The sequence below is a fragment of the Chanodichthys erythropterus genome, chromosome 23 (assembly GCF_024489055.1).
Source record: "Chanodichthys erythropterus isolate Z2021 chromosome 23, ASM2448905v1, whole genome shotgun sequence".
In the NCBI taxonomy this organism is placed as follows: Eukaryota; Metazoa; Chordata; class Actinopteri; order Cypriniformes; family Xenocyprididae; genus Chanodichthys; species Chanodichthys erythropterus.
In genome coordinates, this window is record NC_090243.1 from 11,975,849 (window position 1) to 11,993,938 (window position 18,090).

At 37.6% G+C, this 18,090-nt stretch overlaps 1 protein-coding gene across 1 annotated transcript; it reads left to right on the plus strand.

Annotated features, from left to right (window-relative positions):
- The first annotated feature begins 1,764 nt into the window (after positions 1-1,764).
- LOC137014443 (C-C motif chemokine 8-like) lies at positions 1,765-12,502 on the plus strand. The gene is made up of 4 exons (XM_067378752.1): positions 1,765-1,885; positions 2,048-2,165; positions 3,523-3,643; positions 12,353-12,502. The coding sequence occupies exons 1-4, from the start codon at positions 1,765-1,767 to the stop codon at positions 12,500-12,502; spliced, it is 510 nt and encodes a 169-aa protein (XP_067234853.1).
- Positions 12,503-18,090: the final 5,588 nt, after the last annotated feature.

Below are 18,090 nucleotides of genomic sequence, written 5' to 3' on the forward strand. Positions count from 1 at the left end.
CGTCACTGATGAAACTTGAGTCGCACAAATGAGAATTTGAGGTATATAAAATATTTAAGAATAATTAATAAATGGCATTTGAAATCTCTAAACCGATTGATAAATGTCTGTTGTGATGTTTATTATGTAAATGAATGTAATTTGGCTGTAAGATAGACGTTAGAAAATTAGACATGTCTTTTTATTCAGCCCATCATGACAGTTTCATTGTAACTGTCGCTTCTTGCACACTTACCCATGAGCAGTCACATACAAACCACACCAGGGTAAAAACACCGGAACCTCAGCACCTTTTCACAGGGTTTATTTTAAGAATTGCACTACTGTGCAGTGACTAGTGGGTATGTTTACCCACCACTGGTACATTCAATAATAAGGTTTATAAGTCCTGAGAATTTTCTGTTAAGTTGTAATTCCTGACCCTGGTGTGTGTCTGGCATGATGGTGGGGGGCAGGGCTCTTTTTTCTGATGTTCATTTTCCGTCTTGTAAATATTTATAAAGGTGCATGTTGTGGTGAGCTAATACCAATCAGACTCATGAGAGAAGATGAGGTGTGTGTCGATATGTTCCTGGCTACAGTGCTGCTTGCTCAAGTCACCTGTCAACGTAAGAAGCTTTATGTCTTTGCAAAAATGTTACCTTCATTTCCTCTAACACTTCACTTTCATTCAAAATGACACGAGATTGATTTAAATAATGTTGGCTAAATTAATGCCAGTTTTTTCCTTTGGGTTTTTGTAGAGCCTGGCATTTCAATCTGCCCTTCTCTCAAGATGCCAGAAACCGTTCTCCATATCAAAAGTTACAAGATTCAGAAAGCAAGAGCCTGCCATATTGATGTCACTGAGCAAGTTTTTTTTTTTTAGAATGCTAGTTCATTTGGCCAGGCCAACAGAATTAACAACCATTTCTAAAAAGAAAGCGAGAGACCTTTTTTTGGACCTACTTAGTTTAGAGTTAGTTATTTCAGTTAAACTGTCTTGACTAAAAGAATGTCAGTTGTTAAAAATGTTTTTTGTTTTTTTTTTTCTTTGGGTTTTTGTAGTGTCTGACCGTTCAATCCATTGTCTCACAGCGTTAGAAACTGTTACCGGCATGGAAAATATCAGATACAACAAGCAGGTACAGTATGTCCTATATTTATACCATTGAATGAGTTCTCTTTTTTCTAATGAAAGTAAACACTGCGATAGATCTCAGACACCTATTCAACACTATATTTCAAGATAAATCTGAGCTTATATGTCAGAATACTAGTTCTTTTAGCCAGGCCTTATGAAAGTACCTTGACAAATTTTACCCATAGCATAAACAGATACTTTTATTGTAGAAGAAATGTACTGTTAAAAAGGATTACTGAGAAAAGGGGCTTTTTGTAAAACCTACACTTATGAATGTGAAATTTGACTAATAAAATTACATTTTTTCAACAATATCTTCTCTTCTGCGTCATTCTCAAACACTGTTTACGATCATCTCTTCCAGGTTCTACGTCAGAACACGACTCATTATTGGACGATCACCGGTTATTGGTTCTGTACAGATTTTGCTCATCTCAAAGGATCAAAGGAACCTATTAGCTGCATCTCATTTCGGAGGCTGCATACGTCATCAAGGATGTCTTATTTATGAAAAGTTGTAATAATAATAGGCCTAATAAAAAATAATACAATTGACTGTAATTCCTCGTGAGTTGTAAATTAGAACATTTCTTTGTAACTTTGCAATCTAACAGTTACTTTTCTTATATAAGACCGCCTTGATGACGTACAGTATGCAGCCTTCAATTGCAAGCTCCAGAGGACCCAGCTGTGCAGCTATGATGAGGGCGCTTCTCTGTCTTCTTTTCTGCCTGGTGCTGTTTCTGCTCTGTCGTACTAGAGGTCAGTTTTAACCTTACCTAATTTGTTACCTAGTCGTGATGCTGGGAAAAGTCCTTGTATTTTCAGTGTAAACACCTAAACAAATCTGAGGAAAACTTTTTATGAAGTTTTGAGATGTTTAATGTAAAGGAAAAAAATATCTGCAATTTCTTTGTCTTGCAGAAACATGGCAGCGTTCTTTAAATTGCTGTTTGAAGACAGGCACTGACAAAATACCTGTCAACAGAGTGGTGGATTATGCAGTCCAGACAGCAGGACTTTGCCCTATTGATGCCATTATGTAAGTGAACAGATTCTCTCTCTACATGACCTTAAGTGGCAGTTTTTGATCTTCCCACTGAGCAAATTACATCCAGAAGACGTCTTTTTGAGGTCTTGTCTCAGGTTGAAAAGATGTCCACTGAGGGGCCAGAATGAAAGTTTTTATGACGTCTTTTTTTGACGTCTTCTGGACATCCGATATAGACGAACACGCAGAATCACCAAAGGAGAAAATCACAATTTTTAAGCCACCATCGTGGAGATGAGTGTTCGCTTTAGTTGGGCTCTTGTCCCTTGCCTTCTTAATATTAGAGTTTGTTTGGGCAGTTAAAACAATCATAACAGCCAGACAAGTAAAGAAAAATGATCAGGTGTTGGTTATGGTCTCACATAACCATTAATTGACCTGAATCATTGAATTCATGAAAAGCCCAATATCTGAGTTAGACTTACATTATTGATTACAGCAGAACTGTGATTCTACAGCAGAAGATCAGCTTTTACAATATGATTCAAATGATTTCAGAAAAGGTGTGTTGAACAAAAAAAAAAAAAAAAAGTATTCATTTTAGGCACACACAGACATCAAGAATCAGCCCGTGAATCTCAACAGTGGTGACCATCAAAAAGCATGTTGCAGTGCATTCTGGTAGCCACCAATCAAAATTCATCCATGGCTGTATGTGTACTGTTTATGTGACTTTTTAGTAGCTTGTTTTCTAATGTTCTAATGAGTTGATCTGTTGATCAGAATATGTTGCTTGTCACCGTCGTTGAGATTCACAGGCTGATTCTTGATGTCTGTGTGTGCCTAAGAGAAAGCTTTTTTTAATCATGTGAAATCCTTTATATTATATTGATAAAGCAGATCTTGTGCTGTAGAATCACAGTTCTGCTGTAATCAATAATGTAAATCTAACTCAGAGATTGGGCTCTTAATGAGTTCAGTGATTCAGGTCAAATAATGAATATGTGAAAACATAATCAACACCTGATCATTTCTCTTTACTTGTCTGGCTGTTATATCTAAGTTAACTGCCCTAATAAACTCTAATGTTAGTAAGGCAAGGGTTATTAGAGCCCAACTAAAGGAAACACTCATCTCCACGATGGTGGCTTAAAAATTGTGATTTTTCTCCTTTGGTGATTCTGCGTGTTCGTCTATATCAGATGTCCAGAAGACGTCAAAAAAAGACGTCATAAAAACTTTCATTCTGGCCCCTCAGTGGACATCTTTTCAACCTGAGACAAGACCTCAAAAAGACGTCTTCTGGACGTAATTTGCTCAGTGGGTTAAGTCACAAATGTTTTAAAAGTTTTAAAACCATGAGTTAACATCTTCAGTCAATCAATCTCTCTAGTTTTTTTCTCTCTAGCTTGTTGACTACAAGAGGCAAAGTAAAGTGTTATGACCCAGGCTCAAAACGGATCAAATACATTATGAGAAAGGTGGACCAGAAGAAACTACTTGTGGAAGAGAAGAAGGCTGAAATGCCAGCACATCCCATAAACTCTGCATACACATTTAAAACAAAATCAACGCCAAAAGAGACATCACACTGGAAGGCTGAAATGACAACACGTCCCATAAACTCTGCAACATTTAAAACAAAATCAACGCCAAAAAAGACATCACACTGGAAGGCTGAAATGACAACACGTCCCATAAACTCTGCAACATTTAATACAGAATCAATGGTGAAAAAGACAAATCACTGGAATGGACAAGATGAACCAAGAACTTCTTCATCTGACCTAACTGAATTTTTTTACATATGCCTGTAATTTGTGCTGATATATTTGCCCCTAGTTAGTCTGCAGTATTTCTATAGCTACTTTATTTCAGTTCAGCATGTTTTTTTTCCCCACTGTGGTTAAAATGTAGTTGTGCGATATATGTCATATTTGAATTTTGTGTTCACTAATGCATCTACTGGCAATATCATGATGAAACAGAACTAAAAAAAGCATGTCAAATGCTAAAGCTACAGCACTGCACTGAACTCGTCCTTATAGAAGCCCCTGTTCCAATAGCCTGGTAATACCAGACTCTGCTACTTCACTTTGCTTCGTAGACAGAGTCTGGAATGGCATAATAGAGAAGTGTTTTCTCTCTCGCCAGGGGGCGCTTGTCTGAAGTTTAAAATCATTGGTTACCCGTAAGCCAATCAGATACGTTTAGTTATGAGGTATGTTATGTGCCTGTACAGCCGCATCGAAGCACAGACATCATGCATCGAACTCAAATCTATGATTGAACTTCCATTGTAAACCTGTTGTAAACACATGATAAAACAAATGTTTATCAAACACTCTTCTTGTTCTGGCTTCAGTTTGAAAAAGAGTTGAATGTTCTCCATAACAGAGCGAATTGCATCCCGTGTCTCGTTTCCCATTTCCGCGGTCGTTTCGGTTTTCGATTTCTCTAACCTACAATGTAAAACTCGGCGCTTAGCATCTACGTCACGGCTCTCAGCCCGCCCTCTGTTCGTTGATTGGCCCGGCTGTTCCCAGACCGGTGGTAAACAGAAAGCTCTGACGCTGTCTCAGACTGAGTACAGAAGCGAAATGAAATTGAGCGGAAGTAGGAAGTCTGACGTAGTCAGGCTACTGTTCCAATGCATGATGCATGAAACTCTCAACTCTCCTGTTACCAGAAGCAATTATGTTATATGTTTAATTTGGGAAAATAAAGAACACTGGAACAATGTTTGGATTTCATGAGAGCTACATTCCAAAAAAGTTGGGAAAGGTAGCAATAAGAGGTCGGAAAAGTTAAATGTACATATAAGGAATAGCTGGAGGACCAATTTGCAACTTATTAGGTCAATTGGTAACATGATTGGGTATAAAAAGAGCCTCTCAGAGTGGCAGTGTCTCTCAGAAGTCAAGATGGGCAGAAGATCACCAATTCCCCCAATGCTGTGGTGAAAAATAGTGGAGCAATATCAGAAAGGAGTTTCTTAGAGAAAAATTGCAAAGAGTTTGAAGCCATCATCAACAGTGCATAATATCATCCAAAGATTCAGAGAATCTGGAACAATCTCTGTGTGTAAGGGTCTAGGCCGGAAAACCATACTGGATGCCTGTGATCTTCGGGCCCTTAGACGGCACTGCATCACATACAGGAATGTTACTGTAATGGAAATCATTAATTAATCTCATTTAGAGCCCGATCTCTGAGTTAGATTTACATTATTGATTACAGCAGCACTGTGATTATACAGCACAAGATCTGCTTTTACAATGCCGATATATTTTTTTTTTAAAGTTGTCCTTATCACAAAAAATTAAATCAATTATATATATATATTTATATTTTATATATATATATATATATATATATATATATATATATATATATATATATATATATATATATATATATAAAAGGCACACACACAGACATCAAGAATCAGCGTATGAATCTCAACGATGGTGACAAGCAACACATTCTGATCAACAGATCAATTCTGAACATTAGAAAACAAGCTACAAACATAACCAACACCACCGGATCATCTTTTCTCTTTGCTTGTCTGGTTGATTTTAATGCAGTTAAAACTGCCCAAACAAAATCTAACATTAAAATGTCAAGGATCAAGAGCTCAACTAAAACAAACCCTGACCTCAATGATGGTAACTTAAAAATTGGGATTTTCTCCTTTAGCGATTCTGCTTGTTATCATCAGGTGTCTTCAATAATGCTCAATCATCACTCAATTAATCACTTATTTATCTCATTAATGCTTCAGTGGGTGGAATAAAAATATGGCAGGACTTTTACTTTCTGACCCCTGGAATCTCCACCTCTGCTTGTACTTAAACGTAGAAATGTGTGTAAATATAAGCACACCTATGAGTATGCTTACGCAGATAATCTAGTGGTAGAATAGTGACACTACACACAACGATCATTTAAGAGTGTCACAGTATGCATTAAGCAATCCACATGTCCTGTGTTTCCTTTATTTATAAAACACTCAATTTATCAATTGTCTAGTTTTACACACAGTGCGTAATTGGTGTCACTGTAAAACAAACAAAAAACAAAAAAAATTATGGTTAAGTAAATAATACAGAAAAACAAAAACAAAACAAAACAAATGCAAGTTATTCAGTAGTACTCAATTTAAGCTTGTAGAAATTACAGTGTAAACATCAACATTATAAAATTAAGTTAAACTACTCAACTCTTCTGATACTGGTGTTCCCATCATGCACTGGGCCTTGAATAATTAATGAGGTCAATTTTTTTGCTGTTTTCCAGCTGTTTTTACACTGTTTTATCATTGTGTTGTGTACCAAGTATTGAGGTCTCTGTGTTCAACTATAGCATGTATTTTTAATGTGTAGATATGATGTCTACACAATATCTTTCGTATTATCTGTTTAGATGTTTCTAAGTAAAAGCATGCATATCAACAGCATGGTTTCATTCAGTGTTATATTGTTTTTTGTAAAATGTATTGCAATAGAGTTTTAAACTAAATAGAAATTACTTAACTTTTTACTAATAAAGCTAAAGTTACTTATAATTTTACTTATCGTAGCTAAGTAGAGTAACTTAAACCCATATTTGAAATTTACTTAAATAGTTTGTGTGCAAAAACTTAAGTAAAAATTAACTTTATCTTTATTTTATATTGCATTATTGGAAGACTTTGCAAACAATGCGCTCCAGAGAGCACATTTTCCAAGATCATGCTGATCTGCTTGGCAAGAACTCTCTTTGCTATTATTGCGGTGAGGAAAAAACACAATCACGTGACTTTTAAAGGGAAGTTTTGTCACCATATATGGTTCATTGGAGGCGTTTCCGAATGCTAAAGACCGTGAACGTGAACGAGCATGGCACTTACGTTACTAACTGCGTGCGTATGTTTGATAAATGCGGATTTTCTTGTACTTAGGCACATTCTAAATTTCATTCGTTGGACAAAATATAGAACCTTTTCTACGCACTGTTGATCAGAGGTGGAGATTCCAGGGGTCAGAAAGTAAAAGTCCTGCCATATTTTTATTCCACCCACTGAAGCATTAATGAGATAAATAAGTGATTAATTGAGTGATGATTGAGCATTATTGAACACACCTGATGATAACAAGCAGAATCACCAAAGGAGAAAATCACAATTTTTAAGTTACCATCATCGAGGTCAGGGTTTGTTTTAGTTGAGCTCTTGACCCTTGACTTTTTAATATTAGATTTTGTTTGAGCAGTTTTAACTGCATTAAAGCCAACCAGACAAGCAAAGTTAAAAGATTATCAGGTGGTGTTGGTTATGTTTTCTCAAAATCATTATTTGATCTGAGTCACTGAACTCATTTAGAGCCCAATCTCTGAGTTAGTTTTACATTATTGATTACAGCAGATCTGTGATTCTACAGAAGATCAGCTTATACAATACAGAATTTAAAAAAAAAAAAAAATGTAGGCACACACAAACATCAAGAATCAGCCTGTGAATCTCATCAACGGTGACAAGCAACATATTCTGATCAACAGATCAACTCTGAACATTAGAAAACAAGCTACTAAAAAGTCACAGAAAAACAGCAAAATTTTAATAGTGAGAATAAATGAAATTACTAAGACAATTGAGCTCATAACTTATTCATGCAGCAATGCATGATGGGAGTCATGGATGAATTTTGATTGGTGGCTCCCAGAATGCACTGCAACATGCTTTATGATGGTCACCACTGTTGAGATTCACAGGATGATTCTTGATGTCTGTGTGTTTAAATGAGCTCTTTTTTTTTAAATCAGAACTCTTAAAAAAATTCTGTATTGTAAAAGCTGATCTTGTGCTGTAGAATCACAGTGCTGCTGTAATCAATAATGTAAATCTATCTCAGAGATTGGTTTCTAAATGAGTTCAGTGATTCAGATCAAATAATGTTTATGTAAAAACATAACCAACAGCACCTAATCATTTTTTAACTTTGCTTGTCTGTTTGGTTTTAATGCAGTTAAAACTGCCTAAACAAAATCTAGCATTAAAAGTCAAGGGTCAAGAGCTCAACTAAAACAAACCCTGACCTCGATGATGGTAACTTAAAAATTGTGATTTTCTCCTTTGGTGATTCTGCTTGTTATCATCAGGTGTCTTCAATAATGCTCAATCATCACTCAATTAATCACTTAATTATCTCATTAATGCTTCAGTGGGTGGAATAAAAATATGGCAGGACTTTTACTTTCTGACCCCTGGAATCTCCACCTCTGCTGTTGATAAATTAGGGCCCTGGCATATTTTTATTCCACCCACTGAAGCATTAATGAGATAAATAAGTGATTAATTGAGTGATGATTGAGCATTATTGAAGACACCTGATGATAACAAGCAGAATCACCAAAGGAGAAAATCACAATTTTTAAGTTACCATCATCGAGGTCAGGGTTTGTTTTAGTTGAGCTCTTGACCCTTGACTAAATAATATTACGTTTTGTTTGGGCAATTTTAACTGCATTAAAACCAACCAAACAAGCAAAGTTAAAAGATCAGGTGGTGTTGGTTATATTTTCATGTAATCATTATTTGATCTGAATCACTGAACTCATTTAGAGCTCAATCTCTGAGTTAGATTTACATTATTGATTGCAGCAGCACTGTGACTCTACAGCACAAGATCAGCTTTTACAATACTGAGTTTTTTTTTTTTAAAAGTTGTCCTTATCACAAAAAAAAAATTTATTTCAGGCGCACACAGACATGAAGAATCTGCCTGTGAATCTCAACGATGGTGACAAGCAACATATTCTGATAAACTGATCAACTCTGAACATTAGAAAACAAGCTACCAAAAAGGCACAGAAAAACAGCAAAACTTTAATAGTGAGAATAAATGAAATTACTAAGACAATTCAGCTCATAATTTATTCATGCAGCAATGCATGATGGGAGGCATGGATGAATTTTGATTGGTGACTCCCAGAATGCACTGCAACATGCTTTATGATGGCCACCACTGTTGAGATTCACAGACTGATTCTTGATGTTTTTTTTTGTTTTTTTTTAAATCAGAACTCTTAAAAAAAATATTATATTGAGAAAGTTAATCTTCTGCTGTAGAATCAAAGTGCTGCTGTAGACAATAATGTAAACCAGAGATTAGGCTCTAAATGAGTTCAGTGATTCAGATCAAATAATGATTACATGAAAACATAACCAACACCTGATCATCTTTTAATTTTGTTTTTCTGTTTGGTTTTACTGCAGTTAAAACTGCCCAAACAAAACCTAAAATTATATAGTCAAGGGTCAAGAACTCAACTAAAACAAACCCTGACCTCGATGATGGTAACTTAAAAATGGTGTTTTTCTCCTTTGGTGATTCTGCTTGTTATCATCAGGTGTCTTCAATAATGCTCAATCATCACTCAATTAATACTTATTTATTTAATTAATGCTTCAGTGGGTGGAATAAAAATATGGCAGGACTTTTACTCTTTGACCCCTGGATTACCCACCTCTGTCAACAATATCTAGTGATGGGCTATTTTGAAACACTGCTTCATGAAGCTTCGAAGCTTTACAAATCTTTGCTTTAAATCAGTGGTTCGGTGCGCATATCAACCGTACTGTTTTAAATATAAGAATGACACAAACAAGTGTAACGTTAACAATCATTTATTTTTTGCGAAAATGTCAAAAGTGGTACCAAAAGTAGTTCAAATGATGATACGTTCCCGTCGCAGTCCTCTCTAGCAGTAATAGTTTTTACAGGGTACAGAGCAGAATTTAATTTATTAATCCGTGAAATTATGAATTTGTCTTCTATCACTGAAACAAGGCATGTAGCAATCTGTGACGAAGCAGGTAAGAACCAATGAGCGCTCAATATTAGTGCCGTAAACCATGTCTTAACGTTTCTCGAGGGTGGCGCACTGGCGCTACTTTCAAATTTGAATCATAACGAGCGCGGACTTTGACTGTGACTGTCGCTGCTGAGAATGAGGATGAAGATTGATGGATAAAGGGCTGAATTTTGATCTGTTCCTTACAAACATATGGATTCTAAAGATATGGAGTACAGCAAACAAATAAAATGGGTGTTATTTGTGAATTTATGTTGTGCTTTGGTGTATCTTATGGTTGTATTGTCAGTCACTGCATAGGAGAAAATCGCACAGCAAACAAACTAAATATTACAAAATGGTTAAACAATTACAGAAGTTTTATTCATTTTAAGGTTTCAAAGTATAGTCTCGTTTAACAGACTATATATCCCCCGAATTATTTCCTATTAAGTAGATGAGTAAACTGCTTTCAATAAATTCAGCTAAAAACATGTATTCATATGACAATTAAATACATCCAATTTAAATCATTAAAGCCACAATTTTAATATTAATACATTGGAATTCATATACATTCACACTTTACGTTAGATGATTTACCTTTTTTAGCTGCTAATACATAAGTATTTGTACGTTTTAGTGCTATATATACGTCAATGTTGTACGTTTTTGTATGTATGAAAACGTTAGTAAATGTACGTGTGGTAGAACCACACTTACCGTAAAAATACACAGGTATTCTCATGAGATCATGTTGGAATGTCATGTGGTCTGTGCAGCGCCAATGCATCTCGAACAAGCCTAGTGTATTTTGAAATCGCCTATCACTAGATATTGTTGAATAAAGTCATAATTTGTTTTTGTTTTTTTGGGCACACAAAAAGTATTCTCATCGCTTCATAACATTGAGGTTGAACCACTGTAGTCACATGAACTGTTTTAAATATGACTTTAGTAGCTTTCTGGACATTGAAAGTGTTAATTGTCTTGCTGGCAATGGAGGCCTCACTGCCCAGCCAACATAGCATGGTGGGGTGACATACATCTACAAAGGTTGTTATTGAGAATTACCAGAGGTTTAGATGTTGATTTGTTGAAAATGTATGTCACCATGATTGAGGTCAGCGCTTACTTCAGTTAGACAGTTTGAATCTTAACTTTTTTAGTAATAACATTTATTTAATAGCTCTTGCTGTTAGTTATGATAATAAAGGCAAGTGCCAATATGTTTAGCTGATGTCAGCTGTTCAATTATATGACTCTAATTGTCATCATGTTATGGCTTTGTTTGCTGATCTAATGCTTTCCTGTAGCTCAGTGGTTAGAGCGTGGCACTAGCAATGCCAAGGTCATGGGTTCGATCCCAGGGATTGCACATACTCAGATACAAATGTATAGTATAATGCAATGTAAGTCGCTTTGGATAAAAGCGTCTGCCAAATGCATAAATGTAAATGTAATGACTGAGCTTTATATGAAAAAAATATGATTAATTTTGTGCTGGATCTTCACCAAAACTAAAAAAAAAAAAAAGTTACAAAAAAAAAGAGCAGAAGAATAATCTGAAAAATACAATGCACATTAAATCCTTCAAAACATCTGCAAAATTTATTCACACATAGGCATCAAGAATCAGCGTATGAATCTCAACAATGGTGACATGCTTCATGCTGCAATGCATTCTGGGTGCCTCATACAAAACTCATCCATGGCTCCCAGAATGCATTGCAGCATGAAGCATGTCACCATTGTTGAGATTCATACACTGATTCTTGAGGTCTGTGTGTAAGTGAATCTTGCAGGAGGTTTGAAGTGTTTATTGAACAATATATTTTTCAAACTTTCTGATTAAAACAATTTTATTGTTGTAATTCAAGTAAAGATCCAGCACAAAGTTAATCACATTTTGCTCATAAGAAGCTCAGTCATTAGAACAGTGATTTAAACCACTAAATGACTATATTTTTATCATTTGCCAGCTGACCACATTGTCTTTTGTTTTTCTTGCCATAACAAACAGTCAGAGAGACACTAAAATAACTAAGAGTCAAACTGCCTAACTGAAGTAAGCGCTGACCTCGATCACGGTGACATCAAACCAAACATATTTTCAACAAATCATCAACATCTAAAACTCTGGTAATTCTCAATAACAACTTTTGTAGATGAATGTCAGAAATAAAGTCAGTCTGGTTAGTAATAAGTGAAGCTGGTAATGCTGTTTGTGGAGATGTTTAATCAGATCTTGAGTGATTTAATGTCTTTTATCTTCAGTTGATTTCATTGAAAGCTGTGGCTGAAGTCGTAGTTCTTGTTGTTTCTCTTTCCTTCAGTGATTCTGCTCGTTATCACCTACTTATCTCATTAACTCTAGCATGTGTCTGTGTTACATTTAACAGCCTGTAGTGTGCACACTGAACAGTGTTCACTTCATCTGGGCTAACCCATGTGGGGCCTCCATGGAAACCGTGGACAAAAATGTCTGGGCCCAGTTAGGCTGCCCAGGTGACACTCATCTGGGCCCCACCATGCTATGTTGGCTGGGTTAAAAACACATTGGGCCCTGGGGCTATAGCAACACCAAGGGCCCCCTTTCATCTGATTGCCATGCCACAGTGTCTTGTACAACAAGAATTTTTTTTTAATTGTTATTATTTTCTTATTTTTACAAATCTCATTTTATCAAATAATTTTATATAAGCACACTAAATATTCCATGCTATTTAACATATTAAAAACAAATGCATTAACTCCAGATATGAACTCCAAACAAACAGGTTGCCAAAAGCAGCAAAAACATTTGTCATACTTCAGTCATACTTCCTCAATGATTACTTTACTATGAATACTTTAAAGAGATAGTTCACCCAAAAATGAAAATTGTCATTACTTACATGTTAGTAACCAGACAGTTGACAGCACCAATTGACTTCCATAGTAGGAAAAAAGTCAGAGGGTGCTGTCAACTGTCTGGTTACCAACCTAATATTTTAATGTGCATTATACATATTTTAAAATTGTATTGCATATATTGCTGACACAATAATTCTTTCCTCTGATTAACACAAAATAAACTATTTTGAAGAATGTGGGTAAACCAAACAGTTGATGGTCCCCAGTGATTTCCACATTATATATTTTTTTCTACTATTAGTCCATGGGCCAGACGAGATGTCGGTACCACTCAAGGTGGCAAAGGTTGCTTATACTTTTTGAAAAGATACATGTCTGTCGTTAACATTTTTGTATGATAACCCTTCTGGAGTCACAGCTATGTTATCAGCTGTTAAAGTTACACTGCCCCATTGAAAAAACACGTTTTTGACACAGGTGCATACCTTGTTATTAACCTTTATTAAAGACACATTTACATATTTTATGTTGTTATGTTTGGTATCATTTTAAAGGGGGACAGTCTGTGCTTTCATTCAAGTCCTTTTATGAACACTTTGGAAAAGTACAGCCTACCCTGGAGCTCATCAAACTTTTTATCACACATATTTTCCTGCCATTTCCGCCTACGTCATCTTTTGTCTTTTAATCCTGTGGCATCAGGGAGCATCAGAGATACAAAATGTGAACACTGTAATACTGACATGACTCTAAGGATTTAGAAAATGTATAATTTCCTCATATTATCTCATTTTGATGGGGTGGTTTTCAGCCTTATATCAGACATGGCGTTTTTTATTTTTTTTTGAAAAAAGAAGTCAAAATAGTAAGCAGACCAAAGTCAGTGAGATTGATTCACACTCATTTTATATTTGTTGAAAGAATGGCAATAATTTCACAATCATTTTACAACTATGAACAACCAACAATAAAGTTTACATTTGTCAGGTATTGTGCAAACACCATTGTATGTACATTGGTAATAATACAAACAAAATCTAAAACTTTATGATGATAATAATAATAATAACAATATCAACCTTCAGAACATCAGCAGGACTCTTCACTCAAACAGGTCATCACTTTCTTCATCTGATTCCCCAAGTTCAAATTTGGGCTGCGGATCATCAGCTTGTTTTTGATTGCTGCAGGTTTGCAATCTACACATATCTGTGCAGGACAGTCCATTTGACAGGCATGTGCAATCTGGAAGTTTACATGAACGCACACACTTGCAAGAAAGCAGCTCCAACACCATTTCTGGTGCAGGTGCAGAACGCATCCAATGAATGGCCAACTTGCCATCATTGATGGTCCAACCATGCAGAGTTGGGCTTGGCACCACAGGTGAAGTTTGTAAACAGCTCTTCCAGATTGCTGCTTGATAGTTTGACCGTTGAACATGCATGTAAAGACAGTCTCTACATGGTGGCAGCTGGCTAGACTCAATTGCTCCCCTTTTGGCACGGAACAGCTGGTGACGTAGTTCATTGACTTTACCTGTGCTCTTATTAGCGGTGTACATGCAACAGGTAAACTGTTCAATTTTCTGGAAAAGATCCTCTGTTACATTCCAAGACTTCCCCAGTTGACTGAAGGTGTCTTGGTATGAGGTGTCCTTTTTCAGCATCTTCAGGGCTTTCAACTTCCCTTGACCAGCAAATGCACTGACCGTATCACAGCCTGTGAATGCATGTAGACCAATTAGGCTATCACACATGCCATATCCAATTGAGCCTACCAGTTTAGTGATGTCAACAAAATGGGTACGATTCTGTGTTCCACATTTTTGATAAATAGGACAGGTGATATCTTTCTGGAATGCAAGACAAAGCACCATGACATCAGTGTCCTCAGCTGTGATGATTACGGACTTTGAGCCTGCATTAGATGCATGCAATGTATGCAGCAGCAAACGTGTGTCAGCTTCCTCGTGTGTCGAGTGCAACTCTGTTACTTCCTCACACTTCTCCTTTGTCAGCTTGTAACAAGTTTCTTCACAGGTCATGTACAGAGTTTTGCCATGCAGCAATTGTCTGTATTGTGGATGCTTCCATTCTGCCACTAGAAACTTGATTAGGCTGTTCTTGTTGGAGGAACTACAAAGGAATTTCCGCCACTGTCTCACATAGTGTCCACCTACAAGGTTCTTGTGCTGGAGAGCGGAGTCTGCACCCCGGTTTACTCGTTCAGCATCTTTGATGGAAGTTTGGTGATAGACATCAAAAACAACATCTAGTCTCTCACTTTTCTCACCTTCTTGCAGGACCGACAGCAACGCTGACTTTGCCACCTGTGCAAAGGTTCTGTTGTCGCCATTAATTTTTTGAATAAGGCTCATCCCATCAATGATGCAAGCAGATGGTGTTGGGATGTGTTCTGCTGGAGAGACATTCTTTTCGAGTTCTCTAGCAAGTGCAGCCTTGTTGGTTTTTCGTAAGGTGCCATCAGTGTTGGCGAGTGGCCATGGCAGCGGGCCAAGGGGCTGAGAGAGAACATCCTTCATATTAACATTTCTGCTTTCAGCTACAAGGATCATGTGGCTAAACAGATTTCTATCGGCCTTGAGAACAACATCTTGTCCTTTCTTTCCATGAGATCTTTTTGTGTTGATGTTGGAGAATGTTTTGAGGCCTTGTTTGGTCATCTTGTCAAGGAATTTTAAAGATGTTGGGTCCTCTTCTAGTCTTGATTGTCTAAATATCTGGTAAGCCTCTTCCCTGATCTCAGAGGCTCTCAGGAGATCCCTGGTCACATCAGGAGGAGCAATGGAGCCAGTTGAGAGGCTAACCAAATCAATGCCATTGGGGGCCATAGGATTGAGCCAGTTATTTTCCATAAGGTTAACGAGAGACTTGACATCCTTCTCATCTCTGATGATCCGTGAAGCCTGTAGATCTTGATGGGACAGCTTGGAGCTGCCTTGACCTATCAGGTCTCTCAGCTGTCTGAGGAACAAAGATCTGTATTCAGCCATTAGGTAATATTTGGTCACAGCTCCTGGCTTCAAACTGAATCCTTTTGTACCTCCAGCTGTCTAGGTGTCTTTGTTTACAGTTTCCTCTATGGCTTGGTCAACAGGGATTCGACCAAAGGTATTGGTTGAGCCCATCTGTACAGAGAAACAACCTTCCATGAATTCTTTGAACACATCTGGGTGTGTGGAGGGCAGTTGCAACATTTGAGCATAGTAGTAGGGAAGGTAGCCTGCATAATTTATTCTGTCATATGCGAAGCACCAAGGAATTATCGCTCGAATGCTCGCCAGAAGAATCCAGTCTCCCTCTCTCGATGCCCTTATGAGCCCCAACAAGATTTCCACCATGTCCAAGTAAGACATCCAGAATGCAGAAAGACTGCCATTTCCATTTCTGAGAAACTCGCAGTATACTTCGAAAAGCTCCATGATGCGTGTACAAGGGCTGCTCTCAAGGACCTCCTTCAAAGCATCCTCTGAAACCTCTTCCCTGAGGGTAAGAATTGACTTCTGTGTTTCCTCGAGGTAACCTCTGCTGGTTGGGTGGTTATCTTCCAACCAGGCCAGGAAACCATTCCATGCTAGCCGCATGAATGCCTCATACAGAAGCTTATGTAGTCGCACAGCCCTGTTGTACTTGCGACCATCCAATACACCAGCAACAGAACCTTCTGCTACAACACCAGATTCAATGCAGAGGTCTCGGAGTCCAACGTCTTCAAAACGCTTCCCTAGTATTCCCAACATTTAGCAAATTTTGTGGAATACACCAAGTCTGGGAATGATGTTTTGGAACTCACTGTGTTTCCATCCAATCTCAACAGCCTTTGCATAAAGAGCTTGGTCGAAGACACAAACAATCTTTTTCAGGCCTAACTGTTGCATGATCTTTAATGACTGGTTGAGCACCTCTTTGACTGTAGCCATTTGTGTTGCTGGAGCATTGATTGTGGGCAGGTAGCCTATATTGTTGGGGATGACCACCAATTTGTCTCGCGTTAGGATGTTGAAGCCTGTCCAGCTGCTGATTGGCTGTTCTTCTTATTGTGGCAAGCGTGCAAGCACCCAAATAAGGTTCTTTTTTCGAGCAAGCTGAGTATTGGCTGCAGTATTGATGTCTGCACATTTGCTTTGTGGCGGACCCACTCGTTGTCCAGCATTGTAAGAAGGCAGCATTGTTGCAGGTGCACTGATGCTCCGTTGCTTTGTTTTGGAAACAGCTGGCTTGGGTTGGACAGCATCTTGGTCAGATTTCTTTGCTTGCACAGCTATCCCATTCACTCTATGGGATGTTCCCATACCACTGACTGTTTCCTCCAAGCGATCAAAGTTGTCCCAGGCTAAAGTAGTGAATAGGCCAGGATGGATGTTAGTGGGCAAAGCTATATCACTTTCAGTGGAAATGAGTTTTTGGAGACAGAGGGCTGTGGCAATCTTCTCCAGCTGTGAATAAGACACACAGTGACCGAGTCTGTTTAAGATGTTTTTCAGCTCTACATTGCCTGTTAATGACTTGAAACTAAATGGGAGAATGATATGCTTAGAGGGTTTTACACTTCCACATGTCACTGCATATACTATATCTTGACCAAACGATTGCACAAGCCGCTGAACTCTCTGCGTTGCATGAAGAACATCATGACAACCTGTGAGTAGATAACAAAGGAAAACGCTAAGTGACTCTGGAATGGTAGGGCATTCTTCTTCTGATTTAACATCAGGTGGCCAGGACCAGAGGTGGAGATTCCAGGGGTCAGAAAGTAAAAGTCCTGCCATATTTTTATTCCACCCACTGAAGCATTAATGAGATAAATAAGTGATTAATTGAGTGATGATTGAGCATTATTGAAGACACCTGATGATAACAAGCAGAATCACCAAAGGAGAAAATCACAATTTTTAAGTTACCATCATCGAGGTCAGGGTTTGTTTTAGTTGAGCTCTTGACCCTTGCCTTTTTAGTATTAGATTTTCTTTGGGCAGTTTAAACTGCATTTAAACCAACCAGACAAGCAAAGTTAAAAAATGATCAGGTGTTGGTTATGTTTTCTCGAAATCATTATTTGGACTTTTACTTTCTGACCCCTGGAATCTCCATCTCTGGGATAGAGCAGGAGCATTCCATTATCGTCAGGGATGATGTGGAGTGCTCCACCAAACTCATGCTCAAGCTTTCGCCGTATGTGCTTTTTGGTTGCATTTTTGACGTGGATGATTCCTTTGGATTCCATTGAAGCAGTCAGTCTGGAAGTTAGATCAGTCATAGAC